General features: G+C 39.2%; 1 protein-coding gene across 2 annotated transcripts in view; it reads left to right on the top strand.

Moving 5' to 3' along the window:
• Window positions 1-4,081: 4,081 nt before the first annotated feature.
• The window catches only part of npm1b (nucleophosmin 1b), a 38,476-nt gene continuing 21,288 nt past the window's right edge, over window positions 4,082-21,269 (top strand). The window contains exons 1-11 of one of the 2 annotated variants that reach the window (XM_031743013.2): window positions 4,082-4,196; window positions 4,507-4,589; window positions 5,916-6,035; window positions 6,261-6,354; window positions 6,649-6,740; window positions 7,016-7,089; window positions 7,274-7,337; window positions 12,702-12,800; window positions 16,748-16,837; window positions 16,930-17,004; window positions 18,433-19,647. In XM_031743013.2, the coding sequence (XP_031598873.2) occupies window positions 4,100-4,196; window positions 4,507-4,589; window positions 5,916-6,035; window positions 6,261-6,354; window positions 6,649-6,740; window positions 7,016-7,089; window positions 7,274-7,337; window positions 12,702-12,800; window positions 16,748-16,837; window positions 16,930-17,004; window positions 18,433-18,486 (942 nt within the window). In that variant the 5' untranslated portion in view covers window positions 4,082-4,099 and the 3' untranslated portion in view covers window positions 18,487-19,647. Of the gene's footprint in view, window positions 4,197-4,506; window positions 4,590-5,915; window positions 6,036-6,260; window positions 6,355-6,648; window positions 6,741-7,015; window positions 7,090-7,273; window positions 7,338-12,701; window positions 12,801-16,747; window positions 16,838-16,929; window positions 17,005-18,432; window positions 19,648-21,269 lie in introns of those variants that run through there. The other variant, XM_031743012.2, reaches the window with a different exon arrangement.

The raw sequence follows: 21,269 nt of genomic DNA, 5'->3' as shown, positions 1-21,269 counted from the left end.
GGAGAGTAGCCATTTTTGGTGTTTGCTTCCATTGTTGTCTGGGCGAATCGTGGCCACCTGTGCACCAGACAGTCATAAACATTTGTTATCAACACATCCAGCCTATCGTGCTTATCACCCAAGTCAAAACAAAAACGACCTAGGCAGACCTACGCACAGTAAACACATCATTCAGGTTCCCTGCTTGTAAATGAGCCTTCAACACAATGAACGTCACAGGAAATGGGCCTTGCTGTGCTCTATCTTGTTTCCTTAACAGTGAGCTACTCAGTTCCATTGGACTGTAAAGCAAAACATCAACCTCTTGTTAATCTTGGCTGTACCTGCCACTGAAAAATACCTATCAGAAGGCCTGTCCCTTACCTTCTTTTTTGAGACCTGTCTGTTTGAGCCTCTGAAACTTTGTGCAGAGCAGCTTGATGATGTGGTTCGAAACAGCTGTCTGCAGCTGCAGCCACCCTCAACAACCCTCTGTTTTCTCAGAGACATAGTGCCAATGTTTAGTCAGTTTCCAGAGCGTCTTGCCTGGTTGAGATTGTGTCAATAACAGGCAGCTCTCCAGGTGATGCCTCCTCAACCCCCACTTCCTCCGCTCCCTGCTGCTTTCATCTCTCTATCTCGAATGCCGTGAAGACATGACTTGGCCCATTTTAGAAAAATTCCTTCCTTTTACCGTTTTCAAAACCGCTCATTGTGTTTTACTACAGGTGCTTAAAGATTTTTTTCCTCCTCTCCTATTGTGGCACTGGATTTTTTTTTCTCTGACCCCCCTCTCTGTTGCCACTGAGGAGCCCTGTCCTTATCCAATAAAATGTCACCACACAAGATGAACAAGCACAAAGAGGCTCAAGGTATATCAGACTTCCTATCAAGCATTTTGTTTTGAACAGGAGCACCATAAACGAAAAAAGTACTCACCACATTCACAGCGTTGTGCTCTGTCTCCTCCAATCAGCTGTTTCCATTCTTGAGAAATGCAGTAAACATTTAAGCTGTTATCAGGCAGTTCTTGACGCTTCGGTGGATTTAGCTCTTCAAGCATGAAAGCTTGACTTCTATAGTACGATTATCAAGTCAGATCTGCTGTTGTGCAATAAATATTTCCTATTTGTTATCACCCTGCATATTTTAGTGTCGATATATACATCTATCTATACATACACACATATATATGTATATATATAAATTTTATATGACCTCATAAAGAGGTAAAATTCCTATGACCTGCACGTTTGGCACAAAAAGCATAATTTAACAGCCTCATTTGGACAATAAATATACTGAATTCCATTTAGTTTTATTTCCAGACTGGCTTGATGCCATGATACCAATGTTCAAATGCACAAACATCCCATCGCATATCTACTGCATAAATAAGCAGGATATACAATCTTTGAGATTCTTTTTTTCTAGACGTAATGTCATCACTCGGCAGTTATAACAACTTTTCCGTCTGTGGCAGCTGCAATATTTCAGAGGAAGGCAAACACAGTCTGACACTGCCAAACTGCTAATGTGTTGACACGCGAGGCTTTGTTGACAAAAGGTCGTCTATGGTTCTTGACTCTGAAGTAGCACTATGATCCGTTTGTGTAGCAGCAAATGCTCACCGAAGAACTCTGCTGCAGATTAACAATATACTTGGTAGCCGTTTGCACTAAATCCGTAAAATGCTCCAGAGGTGATCTGTGCAGTTTACCTCTAATGCTTGGTCAAGTGTGACGGATTCTTGAAAAAGGTACATTTAAGCAGGTTATTACATGTGGGCAAAATTAGGCTTGTCAGCAAGTTTTTCTGTTTGATAAAACACCTAAATATGGTTAAACAAATTTCTTTTTTATGTTTGATGACAAGTTTGAACCACAAACAATAGATTTTGTTAGAGAAATTTTATTTTGATCACTGGTATCAGTTCAGACTCAGAACCATAATCCTCTGCTGATGAATGTAATGGTAATACTACTTAGATTTTGTAGTTTGTATTCAGAAATGCCGTTCTTTATGATGCCCTTCAGCTTCTTTTATTTTGAATAGGGTACATACATACTTGTTCAAATGATGCTAACTGGTTTAAATGGACAGATTAATGTTTTCCAATACTAAACAGATCCATGGACTGGATTCGGCCTGAATTGGCAAGTAAAACCCTAACATTTACAAATATATATAAAGTCATAGAGTATATTTAACAAAAAGTGCACAAGATTTTATGGCAGAGAAGTAGAGGGCAACAAGGTTGAAAATATTGGTTTAATATGATAATTTAAAAAAAACAAACAAGGAAATTCCATAAGTATCAAGTCATGGAGTCTAGTGAGGAATGAGGAACACTTTCTGCTGTTTGATGGCATGACATGAATAAACTCTGTCAGTTGACATGATATGCTCTCATGGCTCTCTCTTTGATGTACACACATATACAAGTGAACGCATAAGTGTGTGCAAACAGTTACACTTTTGCATATTTACACATAAGAGTGCATACAAGGAAAAGAGAACAAGGAAATGTGAGCATTTCCCTGTTAGGTTAGTAGGAAGGAAGGAAGATTTACACAGTAGTGGAAATATGAACGAGGAAAGATTTCATTGTATGTTGATTTTATTTAATATGGTAAAATTATTCTAGCGTCTCAAAGAAATACTTAAATATTTATTAAGCAGTATAAGCTAATTGGTGATAGAAAATGACCAGTCACCAGCAACTTCTTACAGTCTTACGGCATTACTATGCTAAAGTGCAAAACAAATGTTTTGAGTAATCGCCATGCACATCAAAGTCACATCATTCATGAGAACGGACCTGCAGACGTGTCCCGGCACTATATGACACATTAAAGCTTTCTCAAGCTTCCAGGCATGCATGAAGAAAACTTATTCTTGTTGAGTAATACAGGTTGAGTAATACCTCAGCTGTCATTTTCCTATTACACTTTACACATTTGTTTGTGTGCCCTGGAAATGGTTAAAGGCAAGTAAAATAGCTATGCGAATGGTAGATTTTCACTGGCACGGGCTGGGTTCACTTGTCCTCTAAGAAGGAAACGTTACTGCGTGTCAGTGAAAGTGATAACCTTTATCCTGTGAAGAAACATTTCTGTCCTTAAGGAGTCTCTTCCACGATGAAACTGATGTGATTCACATGCTATGTTCTATGCCGTCATCAGATACCAAACCAGAAGAATGGTCCACCATCCTTGCAGTAATTCTAAAGACTTAGAGAATGAATGGCAAGGCACATAGAAGCCACTCTGGAGGCACATGGTAACACACACTCTAAAATTCTTTACTGCAGCTTTTCTTCCCTTTTTATGGAAGTATCTGATTTGAGTGCCCCTTTCAGTTCGCATTTATTTTCATATAGCACCAGTTTTCAACAACAGTCATCACATGGTGGTTACAATAAAAGAATGCTAACAAAACGTTATAACCATGCAGGACAAAGGCAGTTATCTCATTTATTCTCCCCCCCCCTTCAAATTAAAAAGAACTATGCGGTCATTCACTTAATCACCAAACCAAAAAGGATAATGTTTTTATACATTTAAATTGATCTTAACAAAAACAATGGGTTTAACAAGATGAATCCGTTTTAGTCTGGAAAGTCACAATGGTTAATTTCTCCTGTAATATGCAAGGCTGCAATGATTCTTCATTGTATTATGAATATTTTTAACAACCGCAGAAGACTCTTCCATTCTGCAACTGCCCCCTGGGCTGGACTTTTAATATTACTGACCAAAGGCCTCTTTTATTTAGTCCAAACAGCACATTAGACAATGGACATAAGGGAAAATATCACAATCTAAATATAAACCCTGCTATCTATCTATCTATCTATCTATCTATCTATCTATCTATCTATCTATCTATCTATCTATCTATCTATCTATCTATCTATCTATTCTTTAGTTATTATTATTTATGTATACGTTATAGATTAAGGTTTATTAAAGCTAAAACTGCCAAATCTTCATTCAACGGCGCCATCTCGTGTTCATCTAGATGACCGCTCACCTTAAGTTTTCGCTCAGCTCTAAATTCTATTGGCTCCAAATCGTTTGTCCCCTAAGTGACGTTTCACCGTCCTAGTGGCTCTTTGATGTGTCCGTCATACGAGTTTACGGAAGTGTATCCACCCACTGCAAAGATGGAGGACGATATCTCAGATATGAGCAGACCACAAATGTACTTATTTGGTGAGCTCGCTAATCCTGACAAACCCGATTTTTTTGTTTGCACAATCAGTTTTAACGTCATGTTGTCATGCACAAATAGCCACTGGAGATTTTTAATCGGAAGATAGCTAAACAGCTGGCTAGCCTGCTTACCCCCTCCCACTCGCGCCAATTCAGCTCTTTTGTTAGCTAGCAGAGCATGGCGTGGAGCTACATAAAGAAGCAAAATGTATATACACCTCTTTATCTGATAAAATGATATGCATGTGCGTATGTTTATTTAAGACGAGCGCGAACCCACGGTTGGTTACACGTATTGTTTCCCTCTCAGGTTGCACCTTGAAATCGGACAAACGGGAATTCAAAGTTGACCTAGACGGCGATGAAACGGAGCAGCAGCTGTCACTGAAAGCAGTAAGAAAGATATTTTAGATCGAGTTTGCCTGGTCTTGAAAAAAATTAATCTTTGACTAATACGGCTATTAACTACGGAAGCCGAGATCGACAGTGAGCGCTGTTAGTCTTTAATGCTGTAATCTCGCGATAAATTGTTAATAATAACATAGTTTATTTTATCGCGATAAGATATTAATTATCCAAAAATTGGGAAATGCCTTTGTCATGTCACGTGAAGATAAAGGTAAAGGCAGTAAACATATTGTATAAAATTAAATTTTATTTATGTAGCATAAAATGACAACAACAGTAACTACAAGGTGCTTCATTTTGTAAGAGAATAATATTATATATTATACATATGTAATATAAAAGACATCCACCCCTCAAAATTTTCTATATTTTGCTTCCAAAGAGCCAGACTTTCTTGTAAATTTTAAAGTGGTCTTGAGCAATAGTTCCTTGGGATTTCTGGAGGTCTTTCAAAGCTTTTCTTTGGAAATTCGATGCTTTCTCACTTATTTGCTGTTCTTTTCTGAAAATGAGTCATGGGTTGGACCACTAGTTCAATCTACGAAAAATGGCAAACTTAATAGAATTTGACAACCATGTAATAGGGTTTTATAATAGGGTTTTTGTTTTTGTTTTTGTTTTGTTTGTTGCATTGACAAAGTGATTCGCAAAGAGCTATCAGCCAAAGCTTGGCCTGTGTTGACATGGTGTGTAGTGTATCCTTAAAAAGAATTGAGGAAGCTGGACACGTGGAGGACCATGTGGCAGCATGAAAAAACTATTTACAGTTTTGCCCTTAAGAAACAGGAAATAAATCCAGCAAAGACCTGACCCAGGACCTGAGACATCAGATCTTTCTTCCATGTTAAAGGTCTTATGGAGAAATGAATACAGATTTAACATTTTTCATTCAAATTGTCTTGAGTATGTACAGATGACGTCAGGAGAAAGGGGAGTGTCTCTATTTCTGAAAAAACAGAATGTAGAAGTCCTGTCAGATTTTATTCCATTGGCAAGAATCTAATTGCTAACGGCTTCATTTTTCATTCTTTATATTATTTCGCCGTTATATTATATTCTCCTGAGAACATGATTTCCGAAATGTTAACATGTTGGATTTTTGGTATAAATTTATATTTATTTATTAATTTATTGTCATGGAGCATTCACAACATTAGTCTGAGGCAGTAGGCTATTTAAAAATGATAAAACAGGAGTTTAATCAGTAGAAGAATAGTTTAAGAAGAGGAATTTATGTTTGCACCTAAAAAAAAAGGAGACATTTTGCCAGTACATGGAGGTGTTATATAGCACACTGTTATTTTGTTCCAGGTGTGTCTGGGAGCTGAGGCTGAAGATAAGTTCCACATGGTGGAAGTTGAAGGCCTCACTTACGACGGGAAGACGACAAAAGTGCCGCTAGCTGTCCTTAAACCTTCCGTCCTGCCCTCTGTGAGTCAGCACCAACACTGACAGAAGTATTTAAGAGGCTTCTGGTTTAAATTAACTTGTTTTTATGCTCTTCATGCGTAATAAAAAACGAGAACTAAAAAGAAAAGGCATTCTCTCAGAACAATAAATACAAACATTACACTGTGCTGATAAATATAAATAATGCATAAATCATTGACAAAATACTTATAATGCCATCTTCCTTCCTGCTCTGTTTTTGTCCAGATGAGTTTAGGTGGATTTGAGATTACACCTCCAGTTACCTTCCGTCTCCAGTCTGGTTCTGGACCAGTTTACATCAGCGGGCAACATTTTATTAGTGAGTATTAAGGTTAAGACTCGGGTAACTATTTGCCTCATTGTTAAATGAAGTAGGCATACCTACTGAAGACCTTGTCAATGGAAAAATAGCAAGTTATGAAGGAGCATGACCTTCATGCTCGGTGAAACTATACAGGGCCAAATTTTCCAGCCCGAAAAAAGTCCACAAATGACTTTACACTTTTGTTTTGAGTAATTTTTTCTTTTAAAATATTCTTTTGGGGTAAAATAACATACAGAAAAGTTGTATGATTGTTTGACAATATGTTGACCAGTGTGTTCGCTCTGTTAGGTGTGAAGGATTCTGATGATGAAGAGGAGGAGAACAATTCGTCGCCGGTAAAGCGGCCTGCAAATCTGCTGGCAGGGAAGAAACCCCCAATGGTAGTTATTGACATTGTTGTATTACATTGTTTTAAATGTTTTATATTTGCACTCATAGCAAAACTAATCATTGTTTACAGAAGTTGTTCTCCTGCCAAGGTGGTGGCTTACTGCATAGCCTTCTGTTTAATGGTGCAAGTTGTCACGTTTAATAATCAGTGATAAGATGCTGTCGCGGGACGTCAGCATTAGAGTATACACTGTTACTTATTCTTATACCCCAAATAAATCTCAATTTTGTTTTTTGACAAAAAGATGATTCATATTTCTTGTAGAAAAAGCTGAAGATGGATTCCGATGATGATGACGATGATGACGATGAAGAAGACAGTGATGAAGATGATGATGAGTATGTTTTTATTTTTATTTATTTATTTAATTGGCTGAGTTTTCTAAATCATTTTGTATTCTGAAAGTTAACACCTTTCTAAACTCATAGTATAAAATCTATAATTTTGTGGGGTGTTTTTTTAAATTTTGGGCACAAACATCGAGCATTGTAGCGTTTAACCAGCTCACTTGCTTTTTTGTAGCGATGATGACAGTGATGAAAATGATGTGAAGCCACAGAAGAATGTGGGAAAGGTGCTTACAAAGGTAAGCTTCATCCTTTTTGTTTGATTACACATAACAATCAAACTTTAGTTTCTCCATGTTAAAAAATATGAGAGTCGGTTTGAGGTACGATCAAATATGGAGGAAAATTACGGTCAAATAAAAAAATTTGTGTATCATGGAGTCTGTGATAAATGCATTTTGGATTTTTATCATGTGCATGGCCTAAGGAGCTTGGAAAGAAAGTGACTGGAAGTTTCTTAAAGACATTTCACCTCTCAGCTGAGAAGCTTCTTGAAAACTGAAGAGGCTTGCTGAAGAGAGACCGAGAACCTACACAGACATATCATGTGTTTGCTTTCTGCATCTTTGATTCAGGCAGCACCTTCTGCTAAATTAAACAGAATATTTCCAGTAGTGAGTGTGTCAAAAGTGGGCAGTCCCTTGCTTTGTGCTACATGTGAGAAAGGATAGTCTGACCTGTTTCTCACTATATTTTTTAAAGTTTGTGCATCAAACAGCTTTAGAAAAGCAGAAATCACCTATTTGCTTCATCTAACTCGATTAATCTCTGTCTGACTTGATGTTAATAAACCTTCATTTGTTTATAAAATGCTGCACACCAACTGGCCCGCTGAAAGAGTGTTATTTGAACTCTAGTGGCACCAGATAAAGCCTGGATTATACTAGGTTGTGGACACAGACAGCTGGAGACTCAGTGGCTGAGTAGTGATTCTGTTGTGCTTCTGTTGTGCTTCTTTGAAGTCTGCCGCCTGGAGCGCATGCGTAGCTAGTGTATTATGAGGCAAACGTCTGATGATGAAATGTACGTCACCGGGACCCGAGTGGACTCTAGTGGACTCGCACATGCAGAAAGTATCATTTCTGTTTAACCCCAGTCATACAGCTAGAAGGAGAGAAACATAAGATTATGTCCTTGCTCATTTAAGTACATTACAATGTCACTGTAAATACATAAAGAGGATTGTTTACATTTCATAAACATTTCTGGAAGTATGTTTGGAAAACTTTGCTACAAAATTAATATGAACAAGTGCTCATCAGATTTTGGTTTTTGTTAACCCTAAAGAACATAATGAGCAGTAAAAAATATTGGAATATCTCTGAATATTAGAATAATCGTTTAACTTTTTAGAGCTTCTGTCCAGAAAAAACTTTTTATTTGCAACTTTTTAGTTAAAGAAAACAACAACAAAAAGCTAACAAAGAGATGTCATCACCATCAGTGTCGCAAATTTTGCTATTTAATCATATTAAACTTTTCTCATGTAATGATACTGTGATGACCGTTGCCCTTTAAACTTGGTAAAAAACACAAGCGGATCTTTGTAGTTCTCAGCACCTGAGAGGAAACTGCCATGATCAAGCTACTTTTCCATACACAGCGTTTTTCATTGCTTTGTTGTGGTCATAATTACAGAGAAGAAGGGCAAGTCCATTTTGTTTATTTCCACTCACAGTGAATTCAGTTGTTTATTGCTTTCTTTTTCTATGAGTTTTTTAAGGCACTTGATAGATTAGTAGAGCTAGAGCAATTCTCGGGGTGCTGTTACCCCCATTTGAGAAGCCGCTATCTGATAGGCTCGGATAATTTGTATTTGACAAAATTCATTAGATGCAAGAACATATTTTCCAGCCTGTCTTTGAGAGCTGTGGATATTTCCACATCTGGTTATTACGTAATCTGATTTATTTAGTTTCACTTTTAGTATTATTGTGTAAACATTTATTGATCTTTTGTTTATTGACTAATTTGTTCTGTCATTTTAGTTCAAACAAAGTTTGAACTGAAAGGTTTCTTGCGGTTCAGTAACTTTGATTTTTACAGTGCGATGTCTTTGTGTTTCTGAGCCTTTGTTGTCCACTAGATGTCAGGGTAACCATTAGCATCCCCTTAGTGTTTGTTTGTGTGTGCGTGTGTGTCTAGAAAGAATTTCTCTAACCCTTTTTTTTAACCGCATCATTTAAACTTCCACTCACTGTATGCTACAGTAGCATTTCATTTCAGCAAGCCCTACCCATTCGTGCACTCGCTGACCGTCCACCTCTTTGTATGAGACAAAACATGGAACTTTTTCATCCTGTTCGCTCAAGTACCCACCTGTTTTCCTAGAGTAAAACACAGGGTCTGTGTGGTGTAATGATCGGATTTCTCCTCTGTAATCTGCTTGAATTCTCACCGTCTCACCAACAAGACCACAGTATGTTATGCTGTGCGTAAGCAGACACACACACACACACACACACACACCCATCCATATAAAGGGATAGATACACTTTAGTAGACATGCACATTTGAACATATAAGTACATATAACCTCTTGCGTAAATGCACAAAGTCTGCAAACATATGCACTTCATACTGGTAGTGCATAAGCAGAGAACTGCACTCTACGTACTGTTTCTCACCCATGCGTGCTCACACGCACATGCACTTCAGTTATGGGAAACATCTTCAACCATTTTTCTGAAACACTGCATATCTTTGTCCCTCTGTCATCCCACTGTTAATATGATTGCTCCTTTTTATCGTTTCTCATGCCATTTCAGCTTTGCACCTGGGTTTTGCCTTTGAACACTTGTTTTGCATGTTACCACAATCGCTTGCAAGTGTGTGGGTGCATGTGTGTGTATCTGCCTCATTTTTACGTCGGTGTCTGTTTGTGATTTCGTTCTTCTATTTTTTTTTTAAAGCACGCTCTCCAAGTGCAAACTCTGCCAGGCAAAAGATCAAAGCAGGGCAGATGCGCATACCTGCGACGTGAGCGCCGATCCTTCCCTCAGGGTCAGATGACAGCTGAGCATTTCTGTCACCTGTTGATTTATTCTGTTGTCTTCTCTTCCAATTCCTCCTGCACCCCACACCCCATTCCTTCCATGACCTTAATCCTTTTTTTCACCCTTCATCTCTTTAGCTCAATAGCTACCCTGTCTCATTCTTTAATAATGAAAGCACAAAGCTTTGGGGAAGTAGGGCTGGGAACAATTATTATCCCTCTTTTTTGACTGCTAATTCAGCTGTGTTTCAAGCTATATTTTGCTTTCTTTTTGTTGTCAAACCTCCATACTGTACTGAATAGGACCCAAAATATCTCAGAGACATTCAGTATCAAAATATAATCAAATCCTTTTTCATATTAATCTACATTTCTTGTTATTAATTGATCATGTATTTTTGATGAACAGGTAATCAGGATATTAAGCTCTTCTTGTGTAGGTTAGTATTGTCACGGGATCTCACGTGTTTTAAATAATTACACACTACTTTTGTGTTTCTTGCAACAGATTTGTACAGGGTTAATAAATGTTCTTTACTCAAATTTACTGGACAGCATTCCCCAGTGTGACAAATTGCTTATTGATTGGAACATGTCGTGCTCTCTCTAAACACTTAACATTATTATTAATGGACTGTAATAACTGTTGAGCCTGTTGAAAGACTGGAAAATGTTCCTTACCACAAGCTGACACGCGTGTCACTCATCTCATCATCCTTCAAGAGTTGGTCTTTAAGCTTCCTCTTTCTGTGAATGGATCTTAGTGCTTTGTAGCAACATGAGCGCTCTTAAGTTGCACCCAGAATACCTTCATAACTCCTGAGTTGGAAAGAGACGGAAGAAAGATGTGAAGAAAACAAAAAGAGCAATGGAAAAACAAGAGTTTCCGAGGTCATTCACCCGCTGACATATTACAGAACCTCTGTGTTTGGGTAGATGTGGTAGATATTTTTGATTAAACTTTAAAAATTACAAGAGTTGCAGGTTTGCGTTGGTGGTAAAGCCCTTTTTGACTGGGTACCTACATAACCCCAACCCATGGTATAATTGTTGGGCTCATCCTAATCTCATTCAAATTTCTCCACAATTTGTCAGAACAGTGAAAAACAAACCAACATTTTCGGGGGTATTTCAGAGGTCAGGAGATTCAGGTGGTTGGTGTAATATAACCATATAAAACAGAAAAATGAGGTGCAAATGTTGATGTACAGATTCTTCACGGTAGACTCAGATGCATCCATGATGATGTTCGGTTTCTCTTGATTGAGTTTTGTCCTTCAGGAATTGATATCTTTCTCATCTAGAAAACAAGGCTTTGAAACCTCACTGTTACTTCCAGCATCTTATATTACAGGCGTTGTCGTAGGGTATTACATGTGTGATTGCATTGTAGCATTTGTGTCAACACAGGCAATTACACTTCTAGTCCATTCCAAGGTGAATACCAGTGATTGCAAGAAAGGATTTGCTGCTTAGGAAATTCAGGTACTTGCCAGCTTTTCCAAGGTAATTACACATGTGACTGAGAGCAATCAAAACCTGACGGGAAGGAATCCAGCGCAACAATTACAGGTTGTCTGGGTACTAAATAGCTGATCAATGAGAAATCACAAATTAGGTGTAGTGTTTCCTCTGCAGTTTAGATAGCATTGGTATTTATTAAAGGTATGCTTTTAGCATAGACAGCAAAGGAAGGCAATTGTTTTGCTGTCATATCTAATTAGCTGCATAACCTTATGACTGACGCTATTTAATTTTTTTGGTTTAGCTTTTGCTTTTCTTCGCCTTTTTATTGTGCTTTTTTATGCACACATGAACCAGTGACACCTCCTTATAGGGGTGGGAGAAAATATTGTGACAACTCATGGCAAAAGAAAAATGGAGTTACTGCAAATGTGGATATTTTTTGTCACTTGCCATTTATTATTTGTCAGCTATAAATGGGGGCATTGTGTTTAGCAAGAACATCAGCGGGATACAGATTTTTAGAGGGTTAGGAAATTGTAAATGGCCAGCAGTCTAAACTGAGCCACATGTGTTGCATTGAGTACTTAGTTACTTGAGTTGGTCAGAGCATCAGGGCAGACTTCACTGAGTTGTCAGCAATGAACAACAGCAGTTAAGTAACTTCAGTCTGTCACTTTTGGTTTTGTTTAGCGTGATTAACTGCCACTAGCTGTTCTCACACATAGATTCTAAAAATGATCCAAACTTGAATTTTCTCATTTACAGCACACAGCAGAAATAGTCTGATTCAGAGACATTTTCACTTCTGAAAATACTCTTTCAGGGTGTGCCCTGGGTAGAATGTGCAAGATGCATGATGCCCCCTCAGTTGCTCTGAATTTACTAGACAATTACCAGTGTTATTTCCACGTGGACATAGTCTTTGTACAAAGGAGCTGATAGGTTAAAAAGTTTTACATGTTCTAAACAATATCTCTGTCAGATAGTATGCAGAAAAGCTCAGAGCTGTAGTGCATATTAAGAAAGCATTAACATCTTTATGAATTTCAGGAACCCGGTGTGGTAAATTGAGCTGTTTAAAGTACACACATTTCTATGGAGCTCTGAGATATCTTACTGGGAATGTTGTTCATTTCCTCAGATCCCGGAATCCTCACCTAAGAAGCCCATCAAGACTCCAGTAAAACAAAATGGCCCTGCAGGAAAAGCCTCAGGATCCGCTGTCAAACCACAGATTAAGGTATGCACAAAAGATTTCCGAAGTAAATCTTTGTTTACCTGTGGTTGGCTTGTGGGTATTTAAAATACCCAGTTGTTAACCGTTGTACTCGAGATCAAAGGCGTTTAAGAAAATGTGTAACATTGCAATTTTGAAAGGGATTGGAAACTTTAATTTATTATGTCACCAGTTACAGCAGGGTAAAGTCAAAGCCAGTAGTTGTATTTCTAATGAAATGTGTCATGTTAGTCATAGAAACAAGTATACAAACAATAGATGATGAAAATTGAAGTTTTACAGAAGATTTGATAAAAGAAGTATACAATTACATAATGTGTTACAGAAGGTGAAGGAACTTTACTAAATAGGTTTGACTTGAACTGTTACTCTAACTTGTATTGTGCCGCCAAACGAGTTAACCCTCTAAAGCATAAGAGCTGGACCTCCCACTGCTCACAACAGCCTTGAATTGAAACTTAATGAGGCCCCTGAATAAAATTTGCTACACAATATACTATATATAAAATACATCTTTCTTTGGCTCAAACCTAAGCTTGGAAATACAAAGTTTGTCTGTAACCTAAAATAATTGTTTGCATTTACTGCCATTATCAATTAAAAAAATGCAGGATCACCAAATGGAGGGGAAAAAAACACACACAAAAAACTTGGAGAGCCTTCCCATTCCGAAGCCAAGGAATGTGATAAATGCACGGTGCAATTAGTTCAACCTGATAGTTAATTTCTTCGATGGAATGTCTTGGACAGCCACTTCTGAAAACCTAAAGCTTGAACTCTGCCTGTCTTTAAGCAAACACACCTGACCTCTAAACGGGTTTCCTGGGGCAGGGTTTAAACCTGCGACCCTTTAGCTTGACCTCGCCATCTTAAGCTGCAGCCACCTTTGATGCCCCTCACCCCTCTGTAGCTCGTGCACACTTTAAGAAAAACAAATTGTCAAGCTTCTCTGCAGGTTTACATACTTCTTAAAGCATGTTACTGTGAAAGAAAATACTTGGACAGAAACTCGGCTCAGATAAGGTGTTACGTGTTGGCATGCGAATGTTGACTGTTTGTATGATAGAAACATGACTTACGCTCACTTACACAGACAGGGGCACGTGAGAAGATTATCGTTTCTCGTCTGACCTCTTGATGGAAAGCTTTGTGATTTTTTTTTTTTTTTGTCATGTTAAACACTAAGCCACAGGATTACTGAACCCCTGAAGGTGTAGTGCCCTGAAGGGCATGCAGTATGGGTGAGCGCAGCTTATAATGCAGTAGTTGTTGTCCAGACATAACACAGCGACTCTTGAAATGCTCTTGGGGATTAGCCAATGGGCAACTAAAACCAACCTGCTGGTTTAACTTTCTTGCCTGTGGTGCTTTGAATGCTTCCATCCCCTTTCAGCTTCTTCACAACTGTTCTCTCTCCACCACCTCTTCACACCCCTCACTTCCTGGACACACCTTCTCCCAATTGCTCTCATTACCAGTGTTTGATGTCTGGTGCAGCTTGCGCTTCCAGATGCCCCTGAGGAGCAAGGAAGCGGGTGTGGGTGTCTGTTTTTTTCGTTCCTAAATGCAGGTGACTGGTCATTAGATTGGCTTGTCAGATCTGTTGCCAGTACCACGGTTCTCACCTCTCACGGCCCAGCATGTAGCTGCACCTTCTTGTATAACAGGCTCGACGTGAGAATCAGCTAACTCGAGTTGCGCTGATCTGAAGTAACTTTATCTTGCAGCTGGTGTCGTTTGATTGATGGGTTTGGCGAATCCGATGCCTTCGAGCACACGTCAGAGTCGTAAAGTTGTTAACTACTTCACTCAGCCTTATCCCACAAGGGTTTGAGTCATTGTTTTAGCGACTGATTGGCATGTGTTACAGCAGGTGCATATCTTGTAAGTGCTTTAATGTCTTTTGTCAGTCTGTCATTTTACCATTTGGACTCAAAGATAGACCAAAAGATCAACTCATTAAAGTACCTGTACATACAGAGGCTTTATAGGATGAGAGTCATGGTTTTTTTCCGTGTGACCTGACATTTTCCCCCTACTTGTGCCTCCAAGGTTTTCATTCCAGCAAAATGACAATTACTATCCCTGGACAGCCCTGATGAGCATAAATGTCACAACCATGTATTTGCACTGGATTGAAGATGAGAGATTACATCAAATGATAGCGTGCTTGTGATTAAGTTCCATGTCTCATGGCATCTGTAATCAGTGTCTGGGCCAGATGAAAAAGCTTGTTGGCTTTGTGTGTTTATCAGCTGTTTCAGGTCCACAGCTGTCCCTTGGAAGTGGAGAGCTGCCTGTAAATAATAAACGTGTAGTGCATTTGTCTGGCTAGGAGCCAGAAAAAAGGCCATTTTCTTAGTGTGGTATGTGTGTGCCAAGGTTTTGTTCATTTTATACCTTTTAATCTCTGCTATTAAAAAAGAACCTGATCTCTCAGAGGCAGGGACAGGGCATTGTGGCTACATGTGTACGACTAATTACAACATTTTGTGTCTGGTATGTGGCAGATCAGAGCTTCTCCTGGAAGGCCTGTTCAACTTAGGTTATGCATAGCAAGACATAACATATATTATGTTATGCAATTATTGTTCTTCTTTTGCACTCAGCACATTTTGACTCAGTATCTAAAATTAAAGATACATTTCGATAACCAGACCTACATGTAATGACCTCTAGTTCCGGTAGGAATGACACCACAAACATAGTGATTTCTATGTCCTTATTAACCCAATGAGCTGCTAGATGTCACTATGAAATAGTATAGTGTCGTAATGCAGGCTATAGAGTGGGTATAGAGTTTCTCTGTACATCTATACACTGTCATCTTTCAGATGTTTCTCTGACTATCAATGAAACCCTGCAATTTCACTGAATTCCACACCGGCTTTGCATGTAGGGGCAAGCTCCATGGTTTGCATAACATGCAGTAACAGAGTATGGCGTATGTGTGTTTTTGTTGTGTCACATTCAGACACTTGCTAATTGAGGACCTGAGTCGTTGGCTGCCCAGGTCTGGACACACCTATCGGCCTACTAGTTCAGTGCTCGCACTTCTCTCTTCCTCAGAAACACAGCAAAGTCTTTGTGTTTTGAAATAAAACATTTACTGTTGCAAATCTGTTGATAGTATTGTTTTTTTAATCCTGGCCATTGATAGTAAATACAGTACTGTGCAAAAGTCTTGAGCTACACATAATTTCTTTATATTTCGAGGAGCAGAAAGCAAACTCTGTTTTTACCTGATATACTGTATTTCCATTTATGTTTGCATGTTTCAATAAATCACTGCACCTGTTTTCCATTTTCCAAAGAAAATATACAGAAATGAGTGGCTGCTTTTTCAACACACAGTACTCTCTGTTGAAAAGAAAATCTGTTGTTTTGTTTGTACAAGTCAATAATTTGATATTCGGTAGAAATCTTTTACTGACAGCAGCCATAAAAGCTAAAGTTGCACTTTTTTCTTTTAAATTCAGTGTTTGAGAAACTTTTCTTCAATGGAAAACACTTGACGAACAATCTGAATTGCTCACTGGAGAGTCAGGGCTTGCCCTCTCCTGCTTGCAGACAATAAAAACATAATTTGTACCTGATGTATTTGTTAAAAAAAAAAAAGATGATGGTGTAATTAGGCTAGAATTTGTTGTCCTCTCCAATGCTTTTATCCCCTTCCAGCTGGTTGCCCACGCCAAGGCTTTAAACAGACCAAGACTAAGTGGGTCACGACAGGGCTTTTGCCCAGACTGGCCTGTTGGTCAACAGATTAATTAATCAGCAGCAAGCTAAATTTAGCAACTGTGTGTTTGGTTCATTTATTGCAAAATAATACTGATGGCAAGAACTGAGCTTGTGTTAAAGATGAAATGCTATGGCATAATTTGAAGCCATCATTTTAGCTATAGCTCTGTAAATTTCTAGTGTCTTATCTAGCTGATGTACTTTTCCAGCCACCTGCCCCGGGAAAAGACAAACAACAGCCCGGCCCATCTAAATCTCTGCCTGAGATTAAGAGCAAGTTGTCAACTGCAGCCAAGGAGGTAAGGCTGCTGTTTTTTTATTTGTTTTTAAATGATCCTTCATAATTTAATGACAGTTAAGATTATGATGATTTAATGGTCCTTTTCTTCAGGGAAAGCCACTTCCAAAGACAGAGCCGAAGTTTGAGAATTACTTGAGAAGTGCTTTTAAAATCTCAGACAAACAAGTAAGTAATCTTTGTACAGTGTTGTGAGAGCCTTTTGCTTATTTAAATTATTAAAGCGGACCTGTTGTGCTTATTTCCAACTTCATGTACATCTTTTTGGGCCCTGCTAGAATAGTTTTTCATCCCTCACAGTTCAAAATAATCTTTATCCAATATGTTGGACCTTGGTGCAGCCCCTTTAGCTTCCATTTAAGCCAGTGTTTGTCCAATTGGCTGTCCCTTGTAAATGAAAGTTTTGAGCAGCAGGTGAGAGAGGCCTGTGCTCACACCAGATATATGCCTGAGATGAGCATAATAAGAGGTGTGTATATGTGCCGCCTTTAAGTTTGTACATTTTTATCCCATGTGCAGTTCTCATCAATTTCCTGCTGTTCTGCAGTCTGTGTAATCTGTCTCGTAAATGCTCACCCGAGAGTGGCTGTTTGCCGCCAGGTTTCTAGAAATACTCCTTCGGATGTAGAGTGTTAGCAGTCGCATTTACGCCCAAACTCATTTTATCTGTAAGAGCTCATTGCCATACGTTATTCTTCCTCTCACTGTCCTCATACCTTATTCTGTTCAGTTTGCCTCAAATGTCTCTCCAGCACAGTGTGTACTCTTTGAATTATATTCACACTGTTTCGGTGGGCTCTTGCGAGATGGATTTGGGAGTACACCTGCCAAGGCAAACTCTTTCACGGTGATTTAATGAAAGTGTGTCTTCTGTAGCCCTAATGAAGCGACTGGTGGTATGTGCGTGGTACCAGCCTTTTTCGCTTTCAAGGCCTTTGACCAAATGCAAGCCTTAAATCTTTTCTAATGCGGCTTCTGTCGTTTCAGAAGAAAAACAACATCCCCTGCACATTATTTTGCAAAGCATGAATTAATCACCCTTAAACCCTTAGATGATCACTGCAGACTTAATGATTCTGGGCAGTGTGTCAGATAGTGAAGTTGTGTTTTCTGTATTAAGGCATCTGTTAGATGGCGATCACTTGAACCGAGCTATTTGAACATTCATATGTGATTGCTTTGCAGTGTTTAAATAATAACTGTACAGTTATGAGAGCAGGTGAAAGCTCTTTAGAGCGGCACATGGGTTGGGTGGACAAGGGAAAGAGTGGGGGTGGAGTTGGGTCAGGGAGAGCTTGTTGATCCCAGTGTGTAGAAACATCTGTGGAAGTGCTTTGGTTTCATCAGCCAAGGCTGAGATCTGTCAGACCTGGAGCACCTAGTCATATACTCTGGTATGTAATGCTGCCCCCACCCAGCCCCTCGTCGTTCCCCCAACAGCCCCATCCAAATTCAGTGTTCCCACAGCCGAGACGCACAAAAGCATGTTGTAGTAAAAGTGAGTCATGTCTCATGCAGTATAGCACTTCATTTAGATAATTTGTAATTTTTCTTTCTTATTTTGGTGTTATCCCTCTTTTCCCTCTCCTTCCACAGGTGGTCAAGGATCTTTGGAGTTTTGTGCAAACACTGAAGACTGAGAAGAAGTAACATACACATACGTTAAAGCATTTGTACGTTTTGCATCCTACAAGGCATTTAAAGGCACAGTCGGCTAGATTTCCTACTCTGTCTCCTTCTTTCAGCTCTGCGAAGGACTATGATCAGATGAAAATGGACTAAGTGCTGAAATATGGCAAAGCCATCAATTCATAGATTTAGGTGTCAATGTTTTTCTTCTTCTTTTCCTAGACTGAAAGGACTTCATTGAGTTGGTTCTTTCACAGACTCGATTCATGTTTAGCAGACTGTAGATTTGCTGCAAGGGGAAGCTCCATGCATCATAATGGGCGGGGTCTGCGTTGCTACTACAGGAAAGGAAAAGTTTCTAAAATTTATACTACCTGCAGATTTATGTAGGGGTGTGCAGATTTATGTAGCTCCTGTATATCACTGAATATGATCATTATTAGTTAACAATAAGTCTTATACTTGAAGTATTCAAAACCAAAAACAGGCCAAACTTGGAACCTAACCTAGTTAGTAGTTGCTAGTTCTTTCGTACGCCCTGTTGGCAAAACAGTATTATTTTTATACCTGCAGAAGGACTCACAGAACACAAATGTGCTTGACAAAAAGTAAACAAAATTTTGAAACTGTTGAAACGCTGCCTGCAGGTGGTGTAAGTGTCACAATACGGAAGCTATTCCTTTCCTTGCCTGTAGGTGGTGATATCCTCATTAAACGTCCCACTTTCTTCAAATACTGAAGAAGATGCAGGTCACATTGAAACAGCAACTGGGTGGAAATGTGTGAAATTGGTTGATTAGCATCTGTTTGTCATGTTCAGTCAATATTGCAAAAGGAGGTTATGCAGAATGTGCCTTTAAATACAGTCCTGATCAAACGTTTAAGACCACCTGAAAAATGGCCAAAAATCATGCTTTGCCTGGTTGGATCTTAACAAGGTTCCAAGTAGAGCTTCAACTTTTTGCGCATGCAATTTAATGAAAACAACACTTAAACTGAAACAGTCTGTTTTACAGCGTTGTTTTCAATAAATTGCATGCTCAAAATAATGTTTTGTCTCGCTCCCCTTTCTTCTTGTTACACGTTGAAGCTCTATTTGCAACCTTGTTAAGAGTAAACCATGCAAAATATGATTTTTTTGCCACTTTTCAAGTGGTCTTAAACTTTTACAGTTTTTCTCCATTGGTTTGGCTCATTTCTTGAAACAGATTACATTCTCAAAACTCTAAGATCATTTGGCAAAACACTCTTACAGTTCAGCACAACACTATAGCTCACCTGCAAAAGCTCATATCTCGTCCAAAATTGTTCACTCAGGCTTCAATCTAAATCCCTTTCCCATCTAAACAGTCAGTGTCTCCAAAATGGCAAAGATCCTTCTCAATAGCTTTGGCTCATTTCTCGACACAGATCGGACATTCTCATCATTCTTGGTGCTTTTGTCAAAATAAACCTGGATGGTTGACCACAACAACATGGTCCACCTGCAAAAGCTCATATCTCTCCTAAAACAGTTCACTCATGTGTCAAAACTACATTTCTTGCTAATCTGAATAGTCAGTGCCCCCAAAATGCATCGTCCCTTTGGCATTGTGTGAGTACTGCCATACAAAATGTTTAGATGTTTTGTCACTATGGCAGAGGACCAACAATATACAACAGAAAAGAGTAGCCTCCAAGGTTTGACGTCACAGATTGCACTCAAACTACCAAGGAAATTATAACCATTTTATATTCACACGCAAAGAAAGTTTCATACATATGTAAAAAGAAAATGTACATTACAGTAGTAAATTGTATGAACACAAAATCAAAAAACAAGGACTTATTCAGTGGTCGCTGTACTCATTCTCCCGCTCTTGTCCACTGTCTTCACCCTCCTGATTATTTACACGCTGTTGTCCATCTGGCCACAGATTCTCCTCCACATCACAGCGGATACTTTCTCTTGCGATGCAACGAGGGAAGAAACGGCGTGCATACCGCAACCATCCCCTGCATTGATCTCTTGTAATGTCGTCACACGCTGCGTCCATAGCATGGAGCAGGGACGCCTGATCCTGAGCATGATGCTCGTACACTCTCCACCTCCAAGCAGAGAAAAACTCCTCTATCGGATTGAGGAAAGGAGAGTAAGGTGGTAGGAACCCCATGACCATCCTTGGATGCGTTGCAAACCAGCCCCTAATGAGTGGGCTATGGTGGAAATGACATTGTCCCACACAATTACATAAATGGGTAGGTGAGGCCCTATGAGACCTCTCTCATTTCCAGGGATAAGATCGGTATAAAGGCGATCCAAGAAGATGAGGAGCTTGTGTGTGTTGTATGGGCCAAGACTGGGGATGTGAGTGGCCACACCATTTTCAGAAATGGCAGCACACATAGTTATATTGCCCCCTCGCTGACCTGGGACATCCACTGTGGCCCGGTGGCCAATAATATTCCGGCCACGTCTTCAGCCCTTGGCCAGGTTGAAGCCAGCTTCATCCACGAACACCAGGATGTGAGGGGTCTCATGTCCTTTCAATGCCATTATTCTCTAAAATAGAGTAAAGAACATAAAATCAGTCATACAGAAGAGTCATATACTACAGTTAGACAATTACATGTTCTCCCCCACAGGTTCAATATACTACAGGCCACTACTCCAGTGGTTCTAAACTAGTGACAGGTCTATGAGGAAGTACTGCAGGGGTATATGATGGAAAGGGGAGTGGGAAATACTGATGACTCACTGAGATGTTACAGTAAAACCTACAGTATTAGATAGATTTGATTGGGAGACAACAAAATAAGGATTA

This window comes from Oreochromis aureus, linkage group 2 (genome assembly GCF_013358895.1).
Source record: "Oreochromis aureus strain Israel breed Guangdong linkage group 2, ZZ_aureus, whole genome shotgun sequence".
Taxonomy (NCBI): Eukaryota; Metazoa; Chordata; class Actinopteri; order Cichliformes; family Cichlidae; genus Oreochromis; species Oreochromis aureus.
Note: the sequence above shows the minus strand (reverse complement) of the source record. Positions and strands in the feature narration are given on the sequence as shown.